The sequence below is a fragment of the Callorhinchus milii genome, unplaced genomic scaffold (assembly GCF_018977255.1).
Source record: "Callorhinchus milii isolate IMCB2004 unplaced genomic scaffold, IMCB_Cmil_1.0 Scaffold1, whole genome shotgun sequence".
In the NCBI taxonomy this organism is placed as follows: Eukaryota; Metazoa; Chordata; class Chondrichthyes; order Chimaeriformes; family Callorhinchidae; genus Callorhinchus; species Callorhinchus milii.
The window spans coordinates 70,033,839-70,045,303 of record NW_024704742.1 but is presented as its reverse complement, the minus strand read 5'-3'; the positions used below and the strand labels follow the sequence as shown (position 1 = coordinate 70,045,303).

Here is an 11,465-nt window from a genome sequence, read left to right as displayed (position 1 = left end):
CAATGTTTCAGGTCCACGACCCTTGGTCAGAACTGGGGCATGTTGGGAGGGAGGGCAAGGAAGACAAAGGAGAAAATGGGGTAGAGGACAGGGGATGATGGGTTAAAGAGGTGTTAATGATGCACAACAAAAGGGGTAGAGGGGGGACAGGACAATGATAATAATAATTCTTGCATTTGATAAAGCGTTTTTCACATCTTCTAGACATCTCAAAGTGCTTCACAGAATAGACTAAAGTGAATTGACTGTATATTTGTGGGCGAAATGCAGCAGCCAATTGCGCATAGCAATGTCCCACAAACAGTCGTAGATTGAAATGACCAATTTATTATTATTTTTTTGAGGGATTATTATTAGGCGTGTGGAGTAAGGAAACTTGCCCAAGGTTTTGCACTGCCGGGAATTGAACCCAAGTCTCTCTCTTGCAAAGCAAGTGCTCTAACCACTGAGCTACAGGATTCACACTGTAGCTCACAATGTGATAGCTTGGAACCTAATATTTGTCAATGAACAGATTTTGTCAAAGGAAAGTTCTTCACAGGATACAATCCTGCTTTCTCACCCACGCCAATCCTTGCATAATAATCCTTGCATTTGATATAAAACCCTATCACATCGTTGAGACTTCTCAAATCGCTTCACCAAATATATTGTAAAGTGGACTGACTATTTTTTTGTGAATTGCCACAGCTAATTCAACACAGCAGTGTCCCACAAACAGTTGTGGATTGAGTGACCACATTTTTTTTGCAGAGGATTATTATCCCCGGAAATCTATCCGTGAATTGACTATCAACTGGGTTCCTACTTACTGCTCGGGAAACATGTGGAGTAAAGAAACTTACCTAAGGTTTTCCCCTGCACGGGAATCAAACCCGGGTCCTCACTTGCGAGGTGAGAGGATTGATATCATGTTGTCTTGCCAAGAATGAGCAAGACAACATGACATCTTGGAACCTAATATCTGTCAATGAACAGATTTTGTCAAGGGAAAGTTATTTGCAAGATACAATCCTGCTTTCTCACCCACTCGAAACTCCACACACCCATCGCCTCCATTCCTCGTCAAGCTCCATTGGCTCTCTCCAGTTCCCAACAGATCAACTGTAAATCCCTCAATGGCCTAGCACCTCCCTATCTCTCTTATCTTTTCCTATCTGGCCTCTTGCTCATGTCCTATGCTTGATTATGAAGCACACAATCACTACACTTTACAGTATATTCTGTGAAGCACTTTGAGACATCTCAAGGAAGCGCTGGGAATTGGATAGGTACTTGAAAAGGAAAAAGTTTCAGGGGTATGAGGAAAGAGCAGAGGAGAGGGACTGATTGGGAAAGCTCTTCCAAAGAGCCAGCACAGGCACAATGGGCCGAATGGCCTCCTTCTTTGCTTTAATATTCTATGATTCTATGATATCAAATGCAAGGATTATTATTATTTATTATTTTAATTAACCCAAGTTGGCTGTATGGTCCTCATATTATTATTGGTGGCCAAGCTTTCAGCTTGAACATCCAAGCTTGAACATCTTCAAGGCTGAGACATAGATTTTTTAAAAAAACAGAGGGATTAGGGGATATGGGGATAGGGCAGGTAATTAGAGTAAGGTCTGAAGATCAGCCATGATCTTATTGAATGGTGGGGCAGGCTCGAGGGGCCGAATGGCCTACTCCTGCTCCTAATTCTTACGTTCTTATGTTCTGCTACGCTCCAAACCTCTGGAATTCCATGCCTCTACCCCACTGCCTCGCCCTCTCTTCAAATCCCACCTCTTGGACCATGTCCACAGTCACCTCCCCTTCCGCCCCACCACTTTGGAGAGACACCCGTCTCAGTCAGTAGCACTCTCGCCTCGGAGTCGGAAGGTTTCGGGTTCCAGCCCCATATTAGAACTTGGAATTTATATCAACTAAACTGATGTTCCAGTGCGGCGCTGGGGGAGCAATACCGTCAGAGGAATTGTCCTTCAGATGAGACGTTCAACCAAAGTCCAGGCTACCTGTTCAGGTGGATGTTAAAGATCCCACGGCACTATTTGAAAGGGGGAAGTTTCCCTTTTCCAGTGTCCTGGCCAACAATCCCCCAAATAAAATCGGTGATTCAGTGTTCGTGGAACATTTCTAAGTGCAAATCACATTTGCACACAAAACACAGCCCCTGCACTTTACAGTCAATCATGTGGACACTAAATGCAACAATCGCTATTGTGATGTTGATTGATCAGTGCCTTTGGACGTCGTCCCGACGTGAAAATTACAAATGTAATTTTATTGTTGTTGATTGAAGCAATGGCAGCAGTACCACCGTCTGCCTGAAGGTGGTGCCGCCGAACACAATATGCTGGAGGGTCGACAGCGCCACCAAGAGGCAAGTACAGAAAATCCACCCTATTCCCTATTTAAGAAATATGCATCTAAATAGCCCTCTGCCTGACTCCCCCCCCCACTCCCCCACACCTCACCTCGTACCATTTAAGCAAAATACTATTAACCCAAGTGGGTGTGGGGTGGGGAAGTGAGTCCAGTAGTGAAGTGGTCCTCTCACAAGTGAGAGGAACCCGGGTTCGATTCCCGGACAGGGCCAAACCTTACGCAAGTTTCCTTACTCCACACCCCTCTGTTTAACTGGCAGGAAGTAGGAACCTGGTTGTTAGTTGATTGGCAAATCGCTTTCCAGGGGTAATAATACATTTAAATATGCTTTTAAAAAAATGAGTCCCGCAATCCACGACTATTTGTGGGACACTGCTGTGCGCAATTGGCTGCTGGATTTCCTCCACAAATTATACAGTCAATTCACTTTACAGTATATTCTGTGAAGCGCTTTGAGACGTCTCAACGATGTGATAAGGTGCTATATCAAATAATAATAATAATCGTTGCATTTGATATAGCGCTTTTCACGTCGGGAGGACGTCCCAAAGCGCTTCACAGAACACACTGTAAAGTGAATTGACTGTATATTTGTGGGCGAACGCGGCAGCCAATTGCGCACAGCAATGTCCCACAAACAGTCGTAGATTGAAAATGACCAATTTATTATTGTTTTTGGTTGTGGAGGGATTATTATTAGGCTCTGTGTGGAGTAAGGAAACTTGCCCAAGGTTTCGCCCTCTGCCTGGAATTGAACTCAGGTCTCTCACTTGCAAAACGAGTGCTCTAACGACTGAGCTACAGGACTGTAGGATGCAAGGATTATTAATATTATTAAAAGCGGGAGAGAGAGAAAAGACAACCAAAACTTTTTTTTTAAAACTTTTGGTTTTAATTTCCATTTACTGGTAGGAATGTTTCACTTTGCATTTAGTTATTCGCTTTAAAGGGAAGTCGATTACTATGCCACACAAAATACAATAATAAACTAAAAAAAACACAATAGGCCGATGATACATTGATCAAGGCGTTCAATCCACGATAAACCGCCAAACAACTTTTGGAACCAGAAGCCCCAAATTCCGCCTAGTCTTAACCCATCGCCCAAATTAATTTAACAGAATGCACGGAACCGTGAACAAAAATGCTTTTCCAGGGTTAACCTGGTGGTCAGTTTTAACACATTTTTTGTTAAAAGAAAGAAACTGTTTCCCAAATCAAGTCCGGTATTGAGACTTTTCCCACCCTTCCGTGCCGCCTTAAATACAGAGGCCAAATGGTCTCACACGCTAAGACTAGGTTGAATCTCAGGAACGATACTGTTTAGAGCTTCAGAGCTTCAAAGAAGATGGCGCAATTAAGCACGATTCTCTTCCCACATATCAGACAAACGAACAGGAATGTCCGTGCGCCTGAGAGGGGAACGGAAAGTCAGGAGACAAGACACCAGGAGGTTTTGAGGGGAATGGAATACGAATAATGCCAAGTGCGATGTCTTCAACCCCTCAGGTCTCAGATATGATACGTCCCTGTGCTCTCCATCGCCAGCCCAGCTCAATTACATTCAATAGCTCCAACCTCAACCAGTCAGCTCTGTGATTTATACAGATAGACAGACATACATGTGTGGACACACAAACGTACACACACAAATATGCGTGTACCCACAGAGATATATATACACAGATGCGTATACACATATAGGCAGGCAGGTAGATACATACAAGTTATAGAGTTATGGGCGTACAGACGGACAGACAGATGTACTCAAGAAAGCCTCAGTGTATATGTAGACACTCCCATATAGGTGTACAAACATACACACACACAGACGCCTAATGAAGATATTCACAGACCGTGGTGCACGTGGTAATTGAGATTTCCATTTTCTGAAGATCACAAATCATGGAATTTAAAAACATTAGCAATCGCGGAGAACAGAAGGCAGAGAACAAAATGCGTTAATGGAGCGAAGGGCGCAGGGAAGAGGCCATGTGACAGAACGGGGAGGGACAAAGACTAAGTTCGGAAAGCCAAACTCAGAGCTGGAAGCAGCCTAAATCATAAGCAGAAACATCCCAAAGGCCGAATGCCAAATAACGTGAAGTCTTGTCAAGTGATGTCGAGAGGTGGGAAAGTGATTGAGAGGGAGGCTTTAACATAAAAGCAATTGGATACCCTCCGACGTATAACCTGTCCCTTCAAGAGGGATATCTGAAGTATACACGCACACATATATATTATATATAAAATAGATGAATGAGACGAAGGACATTGGTTATCTCGCAAGTTGGGTGAAGCTCGGGCAATCCTCTGGTCCAGTCAATTTGATGCTCTCTGACACTTCTGCCCCAGTAGCTCGGGCAGTGACATACAGCAACTCCTCCTGCCCCACCCTGCCCCACACCCACCCACCATGGTTCTCAGCAGTCTCCAGTCATCTCTCCACGACTCAGTCTCCAGTCATCTCTAGCGCTCAGTCTCCAACCATCTCTAGTGCTCAGAATCCATTGCATCTAGATACTTGGCCTCAATTATCTTTGGAAGTAAATAGCACCTATGTTTCCACAGAGATGGGAAAAAATAAAGATTCATCATTCAAGAATAATACTTGCATTTGATATAATAATAATGCTTGCATTTGATACAGTTCCATATCATGTCATTGAGATGTCTCAAAAGCGCTTCACAGAATATACTGTAAAGCGGATTGACTGTATTTTGGGAGTGAAACACAGCAGTTGGGCACCCGAGCGGGACAGTGATGGAAAACACAGTCAAAGAGGTAGGTCTTGAGGTACGCCTTGAATGAGAAGAGAGAGAGAGAGAGAGAAAGAGAGAATCAGAGGGACTCCAGGGTGGAGTTCCAGAGATTTGCGGGGTTGCGGGGTGGGGTGGAGAGAGAGTTAGAATGGCTGAAAGGCATTTCAGAGACGAAAGTATTAATGACTGCCATTCGTTGAGATTGGCCCTTCTCCTCACAGAGCAGGTGAAGGAAAGTGTGGGGGGATGGGAGTGGGGAGCAGTGAGGGTGGGAAATGAACAAGAGAGGGGGGGTAGAAGAAATATGATCTCACAGTTGGAAGCAGATTCGATAGCAGCTTTCAAAAGGGAATTGGATAGGTACTTGGAAAGAAAAAAACTACACGGCTATGGAATAAGAGCCAGCACAGGAACGATGGGCTGGCCGAATGGCCTCCTTCTGTGCTGTAAGATTGTTTGATTCTATGAGGCTGAGACCGGTGGTGATTGACTTGCGGCTGAGTCAGTCAATGCGTGGCCCTGGGGCAGGGGGTGGACTAACCTGATGGGCACCATTGCCAGCATGATGGGAGGGAATATCATCTTCATGTAGGGCAGGGGAGCCATGCCAAAGCCACACAGTATAAGCAGCTCGATGATCTGCAGGCCTGTGAAGTAGTGGATCTGCCTCTGGGGAACCCTCCGTAGGTAGTGGGTGGGAGGGTAGGATGTCTGTAACACAAGAGAAACACACAGGGTGTCAGGGCAAGGTTTCCCCAAGAGACCCGTGGAAAGCTATCCATTTACAATAACAGCAAGATTACATTTGTATAGCGCCTTTCACATCGGGAGGACTACCCAAGGCGCTGGACAGTGTACAGCATTGCAGACCCGAGCTAGGGTCGGGGGGGGGAAAGGGAAGGGAGGGGAAGAAGGTTGGCCGATGGCATGGTCGAAGAGGAGGGTCTTGAGGCAGGACTTGAAGGAGGCTAAGGAGGGGGTGAGGCGGAGTGACTGGGGGATGGAATTCCAGAAGTTGGTGCAGAGTGGCTGAAGGCTCTCCCGCCAATGGTGAGGCAGGTGGGTTGTGGGACATGGAGCACGCCACAGCCGGCTGAGCGGAGGGAGCGGGTGGATTGGTAGGGGGTTAGGAGGTTGGGGAGGTAGGGTGGGCTGAAGCCATGGAGGGCTTTGTATGTGAGGACCAGGATCTTGAACTGGATCTCTGAAGGATAGGGAGCCAATGGAGTCGGGCGAGAATGGGGGTGATGGGGTTACGGAGTTTGGTGCGGGAGAGGACACGGGCTGCAGAGTTCAGGATTATCTGTAGCCTGTGGTCCAATCACCACCACCACAACAACAAGAAGATTACATTTGTGTAGAGCCTTTCATGTCGGGAGGACGTCCCAAGGTGCTGGACAGCGTACAGCATTTCCGCTCCCACACACACACACACACACTTCTATATTTAAGAAATAATAATCCTCCTGTTTGACACAGCGCCTCACCATGTTGTTGAGATGCCTTGAATAAATGATAATAATCCTTGCATTTGATATAATATCTCATCATGTCATTGAGACGTCTCACAGCTCTTCACCCGTCCCACCCCACTATCGGCAGTCGGGCCTTCAGCCTTTCTGCCCCCACCCTTTGGAACTCCATCCCACAGTCCCTTTGCCTTACCCCCTCCTTTGCCTCCTTCAAGGCCCATCTCAAGACCTTCCTCCTCGACCATGCCTTTGGACACCTTCCTACCCCTAACTCCCTGTCCTCCACCCCTCCTGATCCCAACCCCCAGCTGAGGTCCAAATCCTTGACTGTCCAGCTCCTTGGGATGTCCTTCCGATGTGAAAGGCGTATGTGTAAATGTAAATGCAAATGTAATTTGTTGTTGTTCATAGAATATACTGTAAAGTGAATCGAACCCGGGGCCTCTCACTTGCGAGGCGAGTGCGCTAACCACTACACTACAGGACTCCTCAGGAAGCTGGAAATGCTGAGTTGGACTCAACTGATACAGTTCCTTTCTTGTCAGGAGGACATCTCAAAGCCTTTCTCAGGGTTTGACTGTGAAGGGTAATGACTGTGTATTTGTAGGCGAATGTGGCAACCAATTTACAAAATAGCCACGTTGTGAGTAATTAATGTTATCTGGAGGACTATCAGCCAGAACACAGTGAGAGAGAAACTCCTTTCTCTTTTTAAATAGCACCGCAGGATCTTGGGAGTCCTACAGCTCAGTGGTTAGAGCGCTCGTCTCGCAAGCGAGAGATCTGGGTTCGATTCCCGGCAGGGTGAAATAGAATATACTGTAACTCCACACGCCTCTATTTACCTAGCAGTGAGAATGAACCTGGTTGTTAGTCAATTGGCAGCCCGGTTTTCCGGGGATAATAATCCCTCAAAAAAATCCAATAATAATGACTGTTTATGGGACACTGCTGTGTGCTGTGAGGTAGTAAAGGGATAAGAGGGTGAATATTTGGGTTCATGGAGAGGGGTAACAGGCGTTCAGAGCCTGATAGTCTGTTGAATCTGTTAGGTTGAGAAACCAATCTGTTTATCTCTTTTAAGGTGTAAAAAATGTTGGTTAAGTGCTTTCGGTTTATGGCTTTTTTGTTAAATCTGTTTATCTCTTTTAAGGTGTAAAAAATGTTGGTTAAGTGCTTTTGGTTTATGGCTTTTTTGTTAGTTAATGATTTTATGGTCCTGTCGGCAGTCTTCGATAGTTGAAGCAACAGTTGAGTTAATGAGTTTTATGTTTCCTAAGTTAGGAAGGATTTATTGAAGGAGGTCATTCTTCGTCAATTAGGAGTTGAGTGGGTCAAAGTACAGAGAATTGATTGGGTACAAAAGTCACACGGGGCACATTTGAGGTATAAAAGAGAGAGAGTGGAGTTATAAGACAGTTGTTGAGTTTTGGGGGGAGTTTTAACCAACACTTGACTTTAATATCACTAATTCTAAAAGCTCTGAATCTCAGGAACTTAGAAGAGATGTGAGGGGTAAAGTTACTCTCTTTGTTTACCCCTGGTGGTCCAAGTGATGAGGCTCAGTGGTTAGATATCTTATAAAGTATGGGATATCAGTCTTTGTTAAAGTTAGATTAATATAATATTATCAAAGTGTTATATAAGAATTGTGTTTGTTATTTTTGGGTCGAATGCGGAAATATATATATTGAAGTATATGGGTTTGAATAAATAAGAAACATTTTATTAAAAGCCAAGTGTTGGGGGTATTTTGTGAGAGCGCTCTGACTGGGCATGTACTCTAATAGTAATTAGAGAAGAGAAGGATCATTCCTTTCAGAGTGCACCTGGAAGGAGCGTGTAATTCTCACCCAGAGATAAGATACTGTGAAAACACAATAGGCTGCTGCGTTTCAGCCACAAAATATACAGTCAATTCACTTTACAGAATATTTTGTGAAGCACTTTGAGACATCTCAACAATGTGATAAGGCGTTATATCAAATACAAGAATTATTATTATAATAACTAATCCGAAAGATGGCACCTCAACAATACAGAGCTCCCTCCCCCTATCACTGCACTAGAGCATCAACCTGGACTTTGAGGTCATATTTCTTCAACTCTGCTGCTTAATTTCCCCCCCACCCATTCCCTCACCTGCTCTGTGAGGAGGAGAGCCAGTCTCTCAAAGAACTGACATCCATCGATGGAAGTGAGAGACACATAGAGGAAGAGCCCGTACAGCACTGGTTTCGGGATCCACTGGAGAGGGATGGGCAGGAGAAGCAGAGAGACACCCACCATGATGTGAGCTACGAGTGTCGCCACCCTGGTCTCCCTCACTCGCACAATCCTGAGAGATGGGAGAAAAGAGCAGTGAGCCAAGGCGTCTTCACCCACAATGCTAAATGCTCAACCCCCAACTGCCAATCCCTGAACTAACAACCTCACTATAACACTCACACAGCTTCAGTATAACACTGACACTGAAACACACACATGACCTCAATATAACACTCACACACACAAACACGGCCTCAGTAAATACTCACACACACATGGCCGCAATATAATATCACACACACACACGACCTCAGTGTAATACTCACACACAAACACAGCCTAAGCATAACACTCACACACAAACACGGCCTCAGTATAACATTCACACACAAACACGGCTTCAGTATAACATTCACACACAAACACAGCTTCAGTATAACACTGACACACACACACACACACACGCATGCGTCCTCACTATAAGACATATGCAGACACACATGCCTTCAGTATAATAGTCACATATTTGCTTTGCTGCTAGCATTAAACTCACGTCTCATACAGATGTCCGTTCTCCACTCTAATCTCCATGTAGGCCAGTGCCCGGACATGCAGGGGGGAGTGTGGGAAGGCAGAGTGCACCCAGGGTAAGCCAAAGATGGAGGTCACAATGTTGATGATTCCCACCAGGAAGATGTCCCAGTGATAGCCCGTGCCCTTCACTAACCTGCCAAAACAACACTCGCTCAGACCAAGTGGAATGAATAGCAAACCTTGCATTGGATTCACATCTCAAAGCATTTCACACAGTCCCGTCTCCTTGGAGCTGAACTGGCTCTGAGATGACATGTCTGGCAACAAAAGACCTAATGGTGGTCCTAGCTGGACAAGCAGTGGGAAAGCTTGCCAGACAATGCTTTCAACAACAACAGCAACTAATTACATTGGTATAGTGCTTTTTATATCGGGAGGACGTCCCAAGGTGCTGGGATTCAATGGCAAGCTACGTGGCTTTATCTGGTTAGATTACAGCTGTTACCTCAATACATACTCTTGGCTCTTGCCATCCTGCACCTAGTATCCTATGGAATTAGGGAAGCAGGGTGTGGCCCGCCGGGGCTGAGAGAGAGAGAAAGAGAGACTGTACATTCCATTCCAGATATGGGGAAATTTCCATATGTAGTAGTATCCACATACAGCAACAACAACAACTAGCGCCCTTTATGTGGGGCACATGCAGAACTCTCTCAGTCTGGTTTGGATAGTCTTAAACAAGGCAAAGGATTTCCATGTGTGGTAGACAGCCGATAAAACAACAATAACTTGCATTTATATAGTGCTCCTTGCGCAGGGTAGCATTCCAGAGCACTTAAAACAATCCCTCTGTAAGGTTTTACCTGTGGTGGGGCGCATTAGTCAACGACATCACAATGTTTTGTTCCAGGTAGAAGAGCAGCGAGAGAAGGAAGCCGAGCCCCATCCCACCAAATATCGCCCCCACCGAGAGCAAGTGAAAGGGGGCGAGGTTAAACAGGCTCTGGGACGGATTATAACTAAAGGTGGCAACTGGAAGACAAAACAGCCAAAACACACAGGGTAGTAAACACAAGTAGCAGCAAGGCTTAAAACCACCCATCCCTTCAATACTCCAAACACATACAACAACAATTATAACAATCCTTGCATTTGATATAGCGCCTTATCAAATCAAAGTGCTTCACAGGATATACTGTAAAATGGATTGACTGTATATTTTTTGGGTGAAACGTGGAAGAGAACTGCGCACAATACAACTGAGTGACCGAATGGATTGAGACCATGGGTTGAGTGACCGAATTACTTATTTATTTATTGAAGGTATTATTAGCCCCGGAAAGAGATTTGCCAATCAACTAACAACCGGGTTCCTACTTACTGCTGGGTAAACAGAGGTGTGTCGAGTAAGGAAACTTGCCTAAGGTTTCGTCCCACCGGGAATCAAACCTGGGTCCTCTTGCTTACGAGGCGAGTGCTCTAACCACTACTCCACATGACTCCTATACAACTCAACAACAGCTTATATTTATACAGCACCTTTCATATTAATAATAATCTTACATTTGCCTTTCAATCGGTTGATGTCTCAAAGCGCTTCACAGGATTCACTGTAATAATAATAATCCTTTCATTGTACAATGTACATTGTAGACTGTGTTTCTTGTGGGTAATGTGGCAGCCAATGTCCTACAAACAGCCACAAAAATTCTGGGGATTATTGGCCAGGATACCGGGAGAAACTCCCTTCCCTTTTCATTCAGCACCACAAGATCTTTAAAATCCACTTAAACAGGGCACAGATGGGGAGCTCAGTATTAATGTCTCATCTGAAGGATAGCTCATCAAACATTGCAAACCCCTCTTCCCCCACCAGCCTATACTGTGATTTCAACACTCACAGTGCTTCACAGAATATACTGTAAAGTGAATTGACCGTATTTTGCAGGTGAAACGCGGCAGCCCATTGCACACAGCAGAGTCCTGCAAACAGTCGTGGATTGAGGGACCAAGTGTGGAGTAAGTAAACTTGACTAAGGTTTCACCCTGCCCGGG

At 45.1% G+C, this 11,465-nt stretch overlaps 1 protein-coding gene across 3 annotated transcripts in view; it reads right to left on the bottom strand.

The window, feature by feature from the left end:
* Positions 1–3,242: 3,242 nt before the first annotated feature.
* slc4a11 (solute carrier family 4 member 11) overlaps positions 3,243–11,465 on the bottom strand; it is a 50,491-nt gene continuing 42,268 nt past the window's right edge. For all 3 annotated transcript variants that reach the window (XM_042343764.1, XM_042343770.1, XM_042343767.1), the window contains 5 exons: positions 10,274–10,442; positions 9,430–9,603; positions 8,751–8,946; positions 5,678–5,847; positions 3,243–4,930 (listed from right to left, as the gene is read on the bottom strand). In XM_042343764.1, the coding sequence (XP_042199698.1) occupies positions 4,867–4,930; positions 5,678–5,847; positions 8,751–8,946; positions 9,430–9,603; positions 10,274–10,442 (773 nt within the window). In that variant the 3' untranslated portion in view covers positions 3,243–4,866. The remainder of the gene's footprint in view (positions 4,931–5,677; positions 5,848–8,750; positions 8,947–9,429; positions 9,604–10,273; positions 10,443–11,465) is intronic.